The 16,866-nt window shown below is 47.6% G+C and overlaps 1 protein-coding gene across 1 annotated transcript; it reads left to right on the forward strand.

The window, feature by feature from the left end:
* The first annotated feature begins 2,106 nt into the window (after nucleotides 1-2,106).
* On the forward strand, nucleotides 2,107-7,465 carry LOC136518898 (type I inositol polyphosphate 5-phosphatase 10-like). The gene is made up of 12 exons (XM_066512594.1): nucleotides 2,107-2,675; nucleotides 3,110-3,193; nucleotides 3,368-3,443; nucleotides 3,841-3,900; nucleotides 4,021-4,090; nucleotides 4,167-4,271; nucleotides 4,829-5,456; nucleotides 5,538-5,731; nucleotides 5,847-5,955; nucleotides 6,089-6,237; nucleotides 6,669-6,877; nucleotides 7,022-7,465. Exons 2-11 carry the CDS (start codon nucleotides 3,164-3,166, stop codon nucleotides 6,874-6,876), a joined length of 1,629 nt encoding a protein of 542 aa, XP_066368691.1. The 5' UTR covers nucleotides 2,107-2,675; nucleotides 3,110-3,163; the 3' UTR covers nucleotide 6,877; nucleotides 7,022-7,465.
* Nucleotides 7,466-16,866: the final 9,401 nt, after the last annotated feature.

Consider the following 16,866-nt stretch of genomic DNA (forward strand, 5'->3'; position numbering starts at 1 on the left):
GAGAGGCAGAATCCCACAGGCCGTGATAACGGGCCATGGAACGGTTCTCGCTAACCAATAGATCTACTCAAGATCGAACATGCCTTAACCACATACTATGCACGATTAAGATTGATATAAAACAGCCAATAAAAACATAACTCATCGTTTAAGATGTAGATTAGATCAGTTTAAGATTAGTAAACGATGGATTAAATAAGATATAAGGCCGATCCAGATCAATCTCAATCGGGCAGAGTGATATTGCTGTAATTAGATAAACAATGAAAGCAATAAGCAATATCGGTAACTTAATGAATCTACCAAAGACTGTCATTCAAAGGTAGAGCCGATAACTTGACCTCGATCTAGTTCAAGCAGTGGGGTGTGAGGCAGAATCACACAGGCCATACTTGAACTAGGCAAGAGTCGATAACTAGCCTATACCAGAGTCGCAGTGGGGGTCGACCGGATCGATGCAGCCATACGAACAGAGGTATAACCATGACGGTACTTACAGACAAGCAGTGGAGGTCGACCGGATCGATGCAGCCGTACTCGCTGAAGAACTCGCCGAGATCTACTCTACTCCTACTCCTAAGGGGTGGCCTGGAGCCGAAAAAAGTAATTGACTTGTATTTGATTGATTGATTGTTTCTACAATAGCCGGGGTTTGGTATTTATACCCGGAGTCTAGACATGAATCCTACTCGAGCACGATTTGTTACAATCTTTGGTATGAAAGAAATATTCCTATCTTAAGATAACTTGGACTCTAATCTTTCCCCTTTTGTAGAGTCCGATATGTATCCTTTTGACGCCTAGTCATATCCCATCATCGTCATCTGCTGATGTCATTTGGAAAGAATCGATCCAGTGTCACATTCGATCCAGCAGATATCAACATTTACTCCATCGACTCCTTGATTGGCATAATTCTGGAAGCCTGCGAGTTCCCGCGCTCTTCTCCCAAATTTTGGTGTAAACAATTAGTTTCCGTGAAAGAGTCTAAAACGTCAACTATTAGGGCGTAAGAAATGGGAATACAAATTGCTAGCTAGAAACATATTTTATTCATTGTTGAAGAGAGAGTGTCAAAAAATGAAAGCGTTAGCGAGCTCTCAAGCGGCTAGCACGTACAATCTCTAATATTATCTGTGTCACTGCTCTCCCCTCCTTTCTGCTACCCTTTCATGATACTTCAGATTTTTTTTTCGTATTTTATTTGGTTTGAGCCGGCGATTTGTAAAGTTCGTTGGGGACGTCCTTATGAGACGGAGGGGGGAAAGCTCTCCAATAAACATTAGTCTAAAGGCAAAGTCAACGTTTACCTCGCTTGTTCAAATAATTCTAGCGGTATAACATGTGCCGTATATTCTATGCCCCCTCATTGCCAAAACGGTCATTTTTAACCCTACCTGCTCTACCTAACAACGTACAGGCCCTGTTGGATGGTCTAAAACTTGACTATAACTGACTTAAAAAAATACTATTTGAACTGAATTGTTGTGAAGGAAAAACATTATTTCAACTGAAAAAAACAAGCTAAATAAATCGAATATAGGGTAAGTCGAACGAACCTTAGTATTTTTCAGAACGTGGTCTCTCAATGTTCCAGAGGTCACGAGTAGTAATATAGAACAAGATGCTGGTACCAACTACTAATAAGTACTCTCTCCATCTTAAATTGTAAGACGTTTGACTTTTTTGATCTCAAATTTGATCGCTCGTCTTATTCAAAAATTTTGTGCAAACATAGTGAAATTTAAGTCACTCTTGAAGAACTTTTATTAATAAACAAAGCCACGACGAAAGAAGTGATATTTTGCACAAATTTTTGAATAAGACGAGTAGTCAAACTTATTGTCAAAAAAGTCAAACGTCTTACGGGATGGATTGAGTAAATATCATCCTTCCGATAAAATTCTGATAAATATACTTTCTATTTTTTAGCACTATTTCAACCGTATTTTTCAGCATAAGCTAAATTCCAAAGAAAAGAAGAGGGTCACTGTTTTGGATAAGCGTGGAGATTATTCCTAACTACATGGAGGCATGCAGCAGAGCAGCAGTGGTAGTATAAAGCACGCAAGGACAGGGTTGACCCATGGCGCCTGTCCTGGCGACCTCACCTCCGCAGACGGCAGACCGTCCCAACCGTCTCCGCTCCCCTCGCGCCAAACCCAATCCGGCGAGCCGCACGTGCGCCGCTCAAGTTCTCCTCCTCCCATCCCACTCCTCTCCTTTCCTATCTTCCCCACGGTCGGGTCAACCACCCCCACCCGCTGGAAACCGTGCTCGCGCGCGCCAGTAAACAATTGCCGGATCCCCCCACCAAAGAAATGCCGTGGAACCGCGCCGGCCCACGCCCCGCTGTACAGTTGTCGCGCCCGGCCGAGGGCCGAGTAGTTTAATCCTCGAGGGAGGAGGGGGACGGGGGCCGCCCCGGATGGCCGTGTCCTCGTCGCCTTCCTGCAGACCCACTCCCGGGTTTGAGGCGTCCCTCTCCCTCCTCCTCCTCCGCCGCCGCTCTTTCCGGTTGCGTTTGGGAGAAATGGTTGCGGAGTTGGTGGATTCTCATTCTCCGCTGCGGTTTTAGGAGGATTCCGGGGCTCTCGAGTCTCGGCCGGGGGAAGAGGAGCTCGGAGGTTCTGCCGGGCGAACGGAATTGGCGCTGGAGCTCCTGTTTGGTGGTGGTGGGTTTCTGGCTTTCTCTGCTGCTAGGAAATCTGTAGTTTCACGATGTTCTTCTCTTGCGTTTCTCGCACCTTATGTATGGTGTGTGCTGAGTTCTTCTAAATCCCAGGATGGTTGGACTTTGAAGGGACCATTCTTCGTTGAGGAACTTGTGGAAATAATGCTTGATTTTTCATGTCAAAAATTGCATTTTTTTGGGGGGTTAAGTTTTCGGTGTGTTTTCTGCTCTCTGTTGTTTGTAATCGAACAGTGGAGGAACTTGGTTCCAAATAACGGTGTGGATCCGGCTTAGTTTTCGTACTTGCTTGAAAAAAAAATGGAGGTTTCGTACAACTGTTCCCTTTTTTATATTTCCTGTCAGAATTCCAATTCTATGTTTCTTTTCTTTGATGATCTATTAGCATGTTCTCATTCTATTAAATTATGTGTTCAGAGTTGGATTTTGGGGGGGGAAAAGCTTCCATCGTTCTTCTGCTTTCACAAGGGGATGTCTTTTTCTGATGACGGAAAGATGAAGGTACGAATTGCTGTGCCTATTGTTTCACTTTTGTTCATATCATGGTCATATTGTTTCTGAACTTTCTATCCTTGTTCCTCTTCCCTCTGTTTTTCTAACTAAATCTTGATTGCATTTGCATAGTTGCAATTAAATGGAGCATTTCACGTAAAAGTGTTCTGCTTTGTACTATAGGGCTGTCAGCCAAACCTTTTTCGGACAAAGGATAAGAAAGTCGCCAAGAGGACAGACCGTGCAGGCTGCTCCACAGGTTAGTTCATCTTCTTTCTGTCAGAAAACTGTATCAGCACTCAATGCTGAGTAGTACGGTAATAAATGGAAAATATATATCTTAGTAACCTATTGTCAAATTTCATCCCATCAAAAGGAGTAATGGCTGAAGCTGAAGTCAGTTGGCAACCACACAGATATTGTCGATTGAACCTATGTTGACTTTGCAGAACTGTGGATAACTATGCTGTTTGTACAAATGTTGAAATGAAACGAAGAGATCAAACTGAATTCAAATATGTTCGTATAGTACTGCACTTGATATCTTCATTCTAGAAGTTCAACATTTTATACAAACTGGATGCGGTGCAACTTTGCTAGTTTATCCTGATAATATAGTACTAACCAACTGTCCCGTGTTCTCTTGTATATTGTAGCTAAGTGTGGATCAAGCAACTCAAAGTCACCATCTTCATCCCCCTTCCGGAAACTTTCAGGTTGATTTTCTATCTGCCAATTTTGCTCATGAGCTAACTCCACTGACAGTACAGAACTACAGATTTAATTTGACTTTCTTTTTTTTTGTGTGTGTGTTTTTTTGGACTAAATGAGAGCAGAAGTTAGGAGCATACGTCTCAGCCATTTTCTAAGTCACTCTTCAAATGCTACTAAATATGAACATGTTAGGTAAGAGAATTAATGTTGCATGTTCAGTTATACATGAAAAACAGAACAGCTCCTTATTCTTTAGTTCCTTGTTTAGGATATTTGTCTCCACATGGAATGTTGGAGGAAAAGCGCCTACTGCCGAGTTGAAACTGGATGACTTTCTTCCTGCTGATGACAATTCAGATATTTATGTTTTAGGGTAACCAGTCTCGTCACTACTCTGAACCTTATCCATGTCAATGTTGTCAATTGTGGTGCTAACATTATCTCAGAAAAATGTGTAATACCCCATATGTTCTGTTCCTTATTTTGTACTTGTGTTTAGTATTCAGTGTAGTCGATCCAGGTGCCCCCCCACCCCCAACTTAAAAAAATATTCAGTGTAGCCAAGATTTTCTTGATTTCTTATCTACCTTGGTCTATTTGACTGCAATTGACATTCTTGTGTTTATTTGTGCTTTCCAAATGAGGCTTTAACTTCCCTTCATGTTTTTTCTGAACATGGAGAATTAGGTCATTTTTTTAACGAACGAGTCACTGTATTGAGAAGGTGAAACAGTCCGATTACAAACCCATGGAGAATATGTCCTCTTTTAATATATGCTTGGCATAATCATGCCAGTGATTTTCAAAGAAAAACATAACCATGGAGAATATAAAAACAAAGGAAAACTAATAAGGATCGGAATTTATTTGTATTTCATAAGTTAATGGAATATGCCATCCTATTACTTATTTTATTTGATCTTTTAACAGTTTTCAGGAAATTGTGCCTCTTAATGCTGGTAATGTCCTTGTGATAGAAGATAACGAACCAGCTGCAAGATGGCTTGCTCTTATAAATCGTGCGCTAAATCAACCAGTTGACACTGATGCTGATATATTTCAGCACAGACCATCTCCCTCCCTGGATTCAACCTCATCCCAGTCAACACCAGGCCTTGATGGTCCGTTCTCCAACCGTTCAAGAACAGCCAGTGGTTCTATAATCTTCCAAAAGTCCTTGAAATCCATCAGGAAATCTTACATGCCATCCCAGAGAAAACAGCTCAAATTCTGCAATTGCCCAGTGGAAATGGCCAAGAAATCCTACAAAGATGCTTGCTTTCGATGCCCACGGCCACAAGCATATGCCAATGAAATGGACTCTTCAGAAGAGGATGAATTGGAAGACAAATTGAATGATATATTTGGCCTTAATGATGATGGTGTTACTTCGTCTGCTTCTGCCTCCAGGGACCAGCTAAAGTATAACCTCATATCTTGCAAACAAATGGTTGGTATTTTTGTCACAGTCTGGGCAAAGAAAGATCTAGTGCAGCATATAGGACATTTGAGAACGTCCTGTGTTGGTCGTGGAATAATGGGATATCTTGGAAACAAGGTAAGAGGCAAAAGAAATTATCTGAAAGCATTTTCTAGACTGTAGCAGATCCCTTAAGTGATACAATTCTTGTTGATGCAGGGATGTATATCAGTAAGCATGACACTGTACCAGACAAGCTTTTGTTTCATCTGCAGCCATTTGGCTTCAGGTGAGAAGGAAGGCGATGAATTGAGGCGGAATTTAGATGTGTTAGAGATTCTAAGGCTCACACAATTTCGAAGGATTTGCAGAAGAGCTGGGCGAAGAATCCCTGAGAAAATTCTTGACCATGAGTAAGAAATTTTGCCCACAAATGCTTTAAGTTTTTCTTACTGCCTACTTTAAAAAAAAAGGTTTTTTGTTTTTCTTACTGCCTACTGTTTTTTTATTCACATGATCTTTTTTCAGGCGGGTAATATGGTTAGGAGACCTGAACTACCGAATTTCCTTGAGCTATGAAGATACCAAAAAACTTCTGACTGAAAATAACTGGGATGCCCTTTTTGAAAAGGATCAGGTGAACTCCTCAAAATAAAGCTTTTCTTTTCTAGAAGGAAGACTAGTTATAGTATAAGAAACCAGTCCGGTTTTTATTTTATATCATGGTGAAATGATATTAGAATTCACTGACATTTTACACATTTTCTCAGCTCAATATTCAGCGTGCGTCTGGAAGTGTGTTCAAGGGGTGGAGTGAGGAGAAGATATATTTTGCTCCCACATACAAGTACTCTTGCAACTCAGATTCTTATGCTGGAGAGACTGCCACATCAAAGAAAAAGAGGAGAACCCCAGCCTGGTATGTAGTACTATGTTTGAGATGGTTTCAGAAAGTTCAGATCTCATATTTTTACACTTGTCGGTGGCTATGAAGTATCCTAGAGTCCACAAACCTCTTTGCAACCCGAAAACCTTGGCATTTCCCCTTTCTGTACCACAAGAACCATCTTTCGAGATGAGTTAAATCAGATTTGGATAGTAATCTAGTTGTAAGTGTGGATAACATAAAAGAGGAATCATTCTCATGTGCAGTAAATAAAAAAAAATCAAGCTGATTCACATATTCTGTGTTCATGAATTACACTTCCCAAAAATTGAGTACACAGTTGGCTGCATGTGTCACTACCGCCTTTTTCATGCCAACTATGGGTATAATGTGGTACTTGTTCAATCAACTGTTCCATGAAATACATAATACTAGTTAATGACCGGTTTGTTGCAAATATTCAGGTGTGATAGAATACTATGGCATGGAGATGGTATTGCACAGTTATCGTACTTCCGGGGGGAATCTCAATTCTCTGACCATCGTCCTGTTTGTGGAACATTTATTGTTGAGGCTGAAAGGCTAGATGGCAAATCAAAGCGGCGCTCATCAAATACTAACATTAGAATCGGTGCTGAAGAGCTGTTACCGACAAGCGACAAGCATAACTAAGGTATGTCTTCAGTCTTCTTGATATTGCATTAATCTCTGCAGGCACTGCAGCAATTTACATGTCTTTAAGCAGAGCACAAAACACTGCACTAGACTAGTAAAGCATACTCTATGGCTAACTACTATTATGGATATGACACTGCAGGTGCTGGGGCCTAAATCACCGATCAAAACTAGGTTTTTGTGTGACTCAGGAACACAACACTGCAGAACCTTCGCAAGGACGCCTAGGTATCTGTTCCTCAGGGAAATTTTCTGTGACCAAAGAAGTATGATTAGAGATCATATGATTATTATTATGTTGTTGTTGTTGTACAACATGTAATTGCATACAGTTTCGAAAGGAGTAGCTAGTCATTAGTTTATATATATATAGTATACCTGTAAAATTTCCTCACAAGGTTGTTTTGGTTCATTTCCGTACTTCTTTCTTTTGTGTACTTTTCCAAGTTCAACAGAGTAACCAAAGGATTTTTTTCCTTTCTTTTCTGTACTGTACTAAGTTTGTATTTTGACCTTTGTTTGTAGGGTCAAATTTTGAGTTTGTCTAAAACAGAGTCTTACTGGAAGGAGACATTATTTTCAGTGTACAATATATCATTTATTCCATATCTTGATTTTTAGATGGTTTAACTACTGTGAATGGAGATATCATTTTGTCTGTGTTTATATCTTGCTTTCAAAAATCTTTTTGATCAAATAATCGAGCAAATCAGAGTAGACTGCAGAGGCAAGCGTTTACATTACAGAGTGAGGGAGGGGGGAGAGATTACATGCTAAACAGATTACACCACTCCTTGGTTACATGACATAAGTTATGGGGAAGCCTGCAGGCCCATGAAGTTGTCGCGTCTTTGCCGCTCCTAGCAGACTTGGTTGCAGTTTCCAGAACACAACATCGTTGCGGTGTTTCCAGAGTTCCCAGCAACACAAGAGGAGAAAGGTCAGGGCTGTATTTGCAGGGATGTGTGGAGGAAGCGAAGACGACTGAAGCTCTCTGACTGAGGCAATTTGGGTGCCATCGCCGCACACATGCTTCCAGAATTTCCTGGCAACCAGACATTGGAAGATAATGTGGTCGGCGTCTTCAATTGCTTCATGGCACAGGTCACAGTTGCCGTCGTCAACAATGGACTTTCGCATAAGACTTGCCTTGCATTCGGATGCGGTTTTGAATCAGGAGCCATCCTAAGAACTTGACCCTGGGTGGTGCATAGCATACCTGCGCCAAACAAAAGTATGCAAGTCCGATCCCTCTCTCGTGCGGACTGAGGTTCTGTAAACATGCTCCGCCAGGATTTTGTTACATCTTCAAAGCAGCAAAATCTTTGGTCAGGAGATCGTCAAGTTCCATTGTAGCTGCAGCCTGCAGCAAGCTCAGCGCTGGCTACTTTGGATAGACGGGGAATGCAGTGTGCTTCGGAGGCCACACCACACCGCATGACAGACCTGACACAGATATCTGCATCTCGGGCGTGACTAAAAAGAGCTGGACAGGTAGATGATACGGTCTTTACTCTAACCATTTATCAAACCAAAACGATGTGGATGCACAGCCTGAGAGCAAGGTTACTTAGTTATAAATTAAATCATAAGAACTAAATTAGACAATAATTATTCTTTTTTTTTGTCTACATAAAGTTATTATTATTATTATTTGTTAGATTGATCTCTAATCTCAAACTGGACCCAACGGTCCAGTTGGGCCTTTGATCCGTGCCTTGATTGGGGACGCCCAGCGCACTATGGCTGGAGGGCTCCTGTCACACTACGCTATATATAGAGGTGGAGGCCGGCGGCTCTGAGTACGAGGTTTACCGTGAGCCGAGCTCCCCACCGAAACCTAAACCCTAATCCCGATCAGAGAGGGGCGCAGCCAGTGACGCGAAGCCACCAGCCACGCCGCACCGCTCCACCGACGTCGACGACTTCATCGCCCTCTTCTCCGAACATCGCTGCCTGTGCGCAGACTTTATCGACGAACGAGATGGCGGCTTCTGGACCATCTCCCTCTGCGATGTCAGATTCGACACGTTCTTCTTCTATTTCTCTCTCTCTACCCTCGATATCGCATTCACGGTAAAGAGAACCCTCTAGACCTAACCCAAGATGATCTTTTTGATCTCAACAATGGTACCAGAGCCAGATCTTCTAGGGCTTTTAGATCTAGATCGGGTGAACGAAAAACACAGTGAAATCGAATCCCTAACCCTAGTTTTGATCCGAAATTTCTAACCCTAACCGGGTAAAAGAAAATGAAAAGAGACCGGGGAGGTGGCGGGCGTCACTCAACTGCCGGTCATCACCGCCACCGCGCGGGGAAAGGTGTCGCCCCGCCGTCTTCGCCGACGCGCGGCAAGAAAAGAACAGAGCCAAGGAAAGGAGTAAGAAGAGGGACTTGGCTTCAAGAAGAACCCGAATCCGAACTCAAACCCACGAAGAACTCGATGGGGAAGATGAACAGTGACTCCAGTGAGTCAAACCCTAATCCTAATCCCCAATTGCAAGACCCAGATCCAGAAGGGGAAGAAGAAAGGGAAGGGCAGAGGCCTACCTCGTCGCTGCCGACACCGCCGTCGCGCAGGATGAACAGGCGCGCTGCCGCTAGGGCACGGCCCTCACGGGCGCGGTAGGGCACCGCCGCCAGGCCGCTCGACGGTGGCGCGCTCACCCGTTGGGGAGCGCGCGCGCCGGCGAGGGGGCCGGCGATGGCGCCATGGCCGTTCGCTCTCTGCACTACGGGGCTAAGAGAGGAAGAGAGGGAGACGAATGATTAGGGTTTGGGGGCTCGGCGCCGTTGCCGGTTTTTTGTTCCAGCGAATACCACACGGAGCCATCGGATGAGATCCAACGGCCAGCATCGCTTGGGCCGCTTTCAGCCCAGGCGGGGAAGGACATTCCCGGCCTAGGCCCAGGTTGCGACCTAGGCACGGGGGAGCGGGCGCTCGTCGCGCTGCTGCTGCGGACTGGGCCGTGGCTGGGCCGCGCGCTGCTGCTATGGACCGGGCCGCTTTTGCTGTTTTGGGCCGAAGACGGTAACAGTTTGAGCCATTTCCTTTTTCTTTTCCTTTTCCAGTAAAAATTTTATTTCCTGGAAAATGAATAAATGACTCAAAGAAAATAGTTTATTCTCCTGTTATTTTGAACCAACGTAATATTTAATTGGAGAAAAAGAGATTTTGACATGATTATGATATTATTATTTTCTGACCAACATTGTTAATAACAATATCGTAATTTTAATGATTTTATGTATTATTTTTATTTCTGCCCAACGGTGTATAAACAGTTGTATGTTTTAATTTTGACCAACGTTGGAATCAAGGCATGCAATTGTTGTTATTATTTATATTCTCACTCTATATGAATTGTGTTTTCAGACAGATACAACTTGATGGGTTGTATCAAAGAGATCTCCACTCTTAAAGGTGACAACTACATGGAGTGGAAGAAAAAGATTGACCTGGCCTTCATCTTGGCTGAGGTGGACTGGGTAGTTACCTCACCGTGTCCCACTAAGCCAGTGGCACCGATGAGGGAGACAAATGAGGCTGATGCCGCTTGGGCAACTAGAGAGAGGGATTTTGCATCCCAAAAGATGTCCTATGACCTTGAGCATAGGAAGTGGGTCACTGCCAACAAGAAATGTTTGGTTGTGATAGAGAACACGATTGAGCCTGCAATTGTGGACTCAATCCCAGAGTGTGACACGGTCACCGAGTACCTCGATGGAATAAAGAGTCAGTTCACTGGCTCTTCAAAGACATATGCTACCCAGCTGATAAAGCAGCTGGTGACAGAGAGGTACTCTGGAAATGGTGGCATAAGAGAGCACATACTAAGGATGTGCAATTTGGTATCCAAGCTAAAACCAATGGATCTGACTCTCAAGGAAGAGTTCCTTATCCATCTGATTTTTGCTTCCTTGCCAAAGGAATTTGACACTTTTGTCGTTAACTACAACATACAGCCTGAGAAGTGGGACTTAGAGAGGCTCATGGCTATGTGTGTGCAAGAGGAGGAGAGAATGAAAGCTGACAATGGTGGCACTATCAATTATGTGAAAGACAACAAAAAAAAGAATAATAATTCTAACTCCTCAAAGTCAAAGGGAAAGGGTCACATGCTGCATCAGCCTTAGCAGAATAAGTTCACAGTAGAGAAAGACCAGTGTCTCTATTGTAAGAAGACGATACAATATAAGAAAGATTGTCCCGATTACTTAAAGATGGTCATGATAAAGAAAGGTGAGAACATTATTACGTTCATAAATGAATCCCTGTATGTACAATATTCGAAATCTATTTGGTGGATTGACTTAGGTGCAACTGTTCATGTTGCTAATTCCTTACATGGATTTCGTTCGACGAGGACTACGCAAAGAAGAGAAAGACACGTTAAAGTTACAAATAGAGTCCGAGCAGATGTTGAAGCCGTTGGCGATCTTTCTCTAGAGCTTGCTGATGGCTTCACACTTTTACTTAGAGATGTACTTTATGTTCCCTCTTTACAGAGAAACTTGATTAGTGTTTCATGCTTGGACAATGATGGATATGATTGCCATTTTGGAAATGGCAAATGTAAGATAACATTTAATAATGCATGTGTTGGTCTTGCTATCTTACAAAATGAGCTTTATTTTGTTATCACTATGTGATGATGTGAATGTTCTATGCGATGATGGGAACATTGCATGCGATGATGAGAATGTATCCTCGCCTGAGGATGTAAACAGAAAATGAAAGAGAGCTCACGATGCGTCGTCGAAATTATGGCACTATCGTTTGGCCATATTTCAAGGGAGATAATAGAAAGACTAGTTAAGAATGATATTCTTCCTCCATTAGAGTTCTCAGATTTAGAACAATGCAGAGAATGCATAAAAGGAAAGTATGTGAAAAAATTAAGATGCCAAACGAAACGTAGGAATTTTACAGATTATTCACACAGACATATGTGGTCCGTTTCCTGTAAAGAGTGTGGATGGTTATGATTCATTCATAACATTCATAGATGATTACTCCCGTTATGGCTACATTTATCCAATCAAAGAAAGAATAGAAGCATTGGATAAATTTAAGATATTTAAGGCAGAAGTTGAAAACCAACACAATTTAAAGATTAAGATAGTCAGGTCCGACCGTGGAGGGTGTACTACGGTCGACATACCCCATATGGCCAAGTTCCTAGACCTTTTGCAAGGTTCTTATAGGAGAATGGCATAGTAGCCCAGTATTCTACACCGGGTGAACCTCAGCAGAATAGAGTAGCTGAAAGACGCAATCGTACCCTGATGGATATTGTCGGGTACCATAAAATGGGGTACCCCGAGCGTACACCAAAAGAATCACTTAAACCCCATTAAAAACAAAGCCAAAGGGTAAGCCATTTGTTAAAACCCAGCCTCGTCGAAGCCCACCGGCTCTCCACCTCGCTCCTGGTCTCGCACGGGAGGTCTCAGCGGCCTGCCAAATCTCCGCCTCACGCGAGGACTCGCACAGGGGGCCTCGACGGGGAACCGATTCTCCATCTCGCCTGAGGCCCCGCGCGTAAAGCCTCGGACAAGATGTCGATTCTTCGTCTCGCTCGAAGCGGCTCGGCAACAACCCGTCACTTCCGCCTTGACCAGTCTCCCCGACAGCGCGTCGTGTCCCATTAATGCGCCAACTACTCCCGCAATATCAGCCGAACGACGGCCCGACACCGCAGAGCGGCCGACGAGACGGGAAGTCGCATCAACGCCATACCGTCCCGGATAGGGCGTGGCGGGGATTACCGGCCACTGTGCTTCGGTGCTGTGCCCACGATCAACGCCTGCGCTACACTATACCACCTAACCCCCGCCCCAGAGACAACGCGGCATGGGGAGTCTAGTCCGGGTCATCATAGCCTCGGAATCAGCGTATGAGATCAACTGTTCCCTTCGAGCCTCGGCAATCTACATCAGGGTCTCGGCAATCTCGGGATTCACGTCTGCCGAGACCCCCACGATGGCTCGGCCTCAGCACCAACCGAGCCTCGGCTTCTCACGCAGTCAACACACAGTGACCAGCACGCCGACCGCCACGCCCGCTTCAAGGTAACACTAGAGCTCCCACGACGCACAGGATCGGATGTGACCAGCGTGTCGCCCCAGTACTTCAAGGACGAGACCACTTCGTCACCCACGCCGCCACAGTAACAGGCTACAGGGCTCGGACATGCCACCTCTATTCGCACGACGCCGTGTAGCTATCGCATGTGTCACCCTTGTCCCCCCCTTCAACTATAAAAGGGAGGGATCAAGGTCGTTTCTAGAGAGGAGACGAACGATTAGGCCTATGCCCACGCAATGAACTCACGCACAGACGAACGCTCGAGCTTCCCCGCTGTCTGAGATCAACATTTCAAGCAATCCATGCCATTCCACGTAGAGACCTTGGATTAGCTCCCTCTCTCGTCCTGCTTGTAACCCCCTACTATGAATATTTCGGTGCAAGGAATACAAGATCGATCTCTCAAACTGGACATAGGGTGCTCATTACCCGAACCAGTATAAGCCTTGTGTCTCTTTGCATCACCATCCAGGATTGGGAACATGCAGTACAAATTTACTAGTTGGTTGAGGGCCCGCCGGTCCGAAACACTGATAGTTGGCGCGCCAGGTAGGGGCCTCTGCGTGTCAGCTTCGTCATCCCAATAAGTTTCGGATGGCAGACCCCGTACGACCACTGCGTCTCGGCACGGTGGTCTGGTTTGGGAGCCTAGAGTTCATGTCTCTAGGGCACGAGTACGACATGGTACTCCTCACACCCCGAGCCCCGCCTGTCGACGACGACGTCACGCACCCACAGCCTAGGCGCAGGCGGCGCCCGGGCGGCCGCTCTCATCGCGCTCGCCAGGCACGACGCGAGTGGGGCCACGCCAACACCACACGAACCCAGGATGACACGCCGCACTCCGCCGGTATCCCATGCCCAGCTGTTGGCACAAGGTCCCTGGTTGGGGACCTGTCTGGCCTAAGCCTGGATAAGGGAAAGACGCCGGTAGCGTGCGGCAATGCCCCATCACCAAGCTCTGCCTCGCCACCTCCTAAGGAGTCAGCTTCGACGAAGCGGAACCCGGCGATGGCACCATCTCTGTACCCCATTCAGGTTAAGAAATGCCACCGCCTCCTATGCTTATGCCTACGCTTCCATTCACGCGGAGCCCTCAGGACACCACCAACGTTTCGCCCTTGACTTCGGCACCGTGACTTCGACTCACTCCCACGCCGACTCCTCGGAGGAGGACGAGGCGTGGGCCGAAGCGGATTACTCCAGGCTTCGTGACCCTGAAGCCATGCGCCGCTTCCTGGCCATGAGTGACTATTGCTTTGGCTACTCTGACTCTAACGATGAAGGTACTTATGATCCCACTCATGAGTGCTTCCACGTCGGACTTGGGATGCCAAGCACGGGCGATGAGGATGAGGGGACAGGCAACCGTACTCTGCTTCATCAGGGAACGGGCGATGCCACGCCCTCACGCATTGTCCCACCGGCAGCGTGGAACGAGAACCTTGCCCTCGGACAACTTCGACGCCCGGACCTGGAGCAGCTCCGTGAGCTTCAGGCCAAGGTCGAGCAAGATTGACTCCTTCTGCAACAGCTCCGAAACACCTCGAGCAGGAGCAGCAGGGCTGTGGTGACGGCGGAGGAGCCCTGGCGGTGGGCTCACGACGTGCCACCACCACATCAACAACAACGAAGGGGCGATCATCCCCCAATCTTCAATCGCGCTAGCCAGAATGTCGCGGCTGCTGGTGATGCTAGTGCGCGCGATGCCCGAGCCCTCTACCACGGAGGGGCGACGGGTTCGCGGCGAGCTTCCGGGATCTCCTCGAGACCTCCTGCGGTGCAACAGGCCGAGAGTTCCGCCTCCCGGCGGCGTGGAGCCGCCTTGGACCTTCCCCTCGGCACCGCATCGGTAGGATAGGGAGGCCTCGGTTTCATCCGGAGCCCGCTCGGGCACCGACAATCAATAGGGTCCCCTCGGTCCACGACCGCCTCGACTAACCTGACGCGAGGCGCAGGCGACCACGAGGTGGTCGCCTACGACTGGCGCCACGACAGTGAGGGGCCCTCCGGGGCTACCATCCGTATCGGGGCGGCCGCTACGATAGTGAGGAGGACCAGCAGTCCCTCTCCTGAGCACGCTTGGCCGCGAGTTTTTAGCAGAGCCATCCGCGTTGCTCATTTCCGGCCCAGTTTCAGGCAACCGCCAACCTCGCGAAGTACAAGCGGCGAGACCAACCCCAGCTTTGGCTTGCTGATTACAGCCTGGCTTGTCAGCTAGGCAGGCGCGGACGATGACCTGCTCATCATCCACAATCCTCCCCTTGCTCTTGTCAGACTCAGCACGAGCCTGGCTCAGAACACCTTCCTCCCTCACAGATCCACTGACTGGCGCGACTTGGTTAGGGTCTTCGTCGGAACTTTCCAGGGCACATACGTGCGCCCTGGAAACTCCTGGGACCTTAAGAGCTGTCGCTAGAAACCAGAACAAGTCTCTCCGAGACTTCATCCGGTGCTTCTCCAAACAGTGCACCGAGTTGCCCAGCGTCGACGACTCAGAAATCGTCCAGGCTTTCCTCTCCGGCACCACCTACCGAGATTTGGTCCGAGAGTTAGGCCAGAACGTGCCGCGCTCAGCTGCCGTGCTCCTCGACATCGCCACCAACTTTGCCTCGGGTGAAGAGGCAGTTGGAGCCATCTTCCCCGACAACGACAGCCAAGGGGAAAGCGGAGGGACGAGGCCACCGAGGCCTCGGCTCCCCGCCTTCCCTAGGAAAAAGAAAAAGGGTCGCTAGGGGAAGCAGGAGATCCTCGAGGCTGATCTAGTCACGGCCGCGGAGCGCAAGAATCCCCGAGGCCCTAGGGGCCCTGGGCTCTTTGACGACATGCTGAAGAAGCCCTGCCCTTATCACCAGGGCCCGGTGAGGCACGCCCTCGAGGATTGCACCATGCTCGGCGTTATTACGCCAAGCTCGGGCTCCCCGACGACGATGCCAAGAAGAGGGGCGCCAGCGACTGGGACGACGACAAGGACGAAGGGTTCCCCGAGGTGCACAACGCCTTCATGATCTTTGGTGGACCCTCGGCATGCCTTACTGGCGCGCCAGCGAAAGAGGGAACGCCGAGAGGTCTTCTCGGTTAAGGTGGCCACTCCCGGTACCTCGACTGGTCTCGGGAAGCGATCACCTTTGGTCGGGATGACCACCCCGACCATGTCCCGAATCCCGGGCAGTACCCACTTGTCGTCGACCCGATCATCAGCAACACCCGACTCACCAAGGTGTTGATGGACGGAGGCAGCGGCCTCAACATCCTCTACGCCAACACCCTAGAGCTCCTGAGAATCGACCGGTCGCTGGCTCCGGGGTGACGCCGCACCTTTCCACGGCATCGTGCCGGGGAAACGCACGTGACCCCTCGGGCGCATCGACCTTTCCGTTTGCTTTGGCACCCCCTCCAACTACCGCAAGGAGGTCCTTACCTTCGAGGTGGTTGGGTTCAAAGGAACCTACCATGCCGTCCTAGGGCGGCCGTGCTACGCCAAGTTCATGGTGGTCCCCAACTACACCTACCTCAAGCTCAAGATGTCGGGTCCCAACGGCGTCATCACGATTGAGTCCACGTACGAACATGCATACGACTACGATGTCGAGTGCATTGAGTACGCCGAGGCTCTTCGTGGAGGCCGAGACCCTCATCGTCGACCTTGATCGACTCGGCAGCCACCTGCCCGAGCCCAAGCATCGAGCCAGGACTTTCGAGCCCGTGGAGGCCGTCAAACTCATCCCAGTCGACCCTACGTGCCCCGACGACCGAGCACTGAGGATCAGCGCCACTCTCGACATCAAATAGGAAGCCGTGCTCGTCGACTTTCTCCGTGCGAATGCCTGATATGTTCGCGTGGAGTCCCTCGGACATGCCAGGGCATACCGAGGGAGGTCACCGAGCACTGCCT

The sequence above is a fragment of the Miscanthus floridulus genome, chromosome 17 (genome assembly GCF_019320115.1).
Source record: "Miscanthus floridulus cultivar M001 chromosome 17, ASM1932011v1, whole genome shotgun sequence".
Classification (NCBI taxonomy): domain Eukaryota; kingdom Viridiplantae; phylum Streptophyta; class Magnoliopsida; order Poales; family Poaceae; genus Miscanthus; species Miscanthus floridulus.

Coding starts and splice junctions, on each gene's coding strand:
- LOC136518898 (XM_066512594.1), top strand. CDS start 3,164: ATGTCTTTTTCTGATGACGGAAAGATGAAG. Junction 3,444..3,840: donor CCGTGCAGGCTGCTCCACAG/GTTAGTTCATCT, acceptor TGTATATTGTAG/CTAAGTGTGGATCAAGCAAC. Junction 4,272..4,828: donor TCAGATATTTATGTTTTAGG/GTAACCAGTCTC, acceptor ATCTTTTAACAG/TTTTCAGGAAATTGTGCCTC.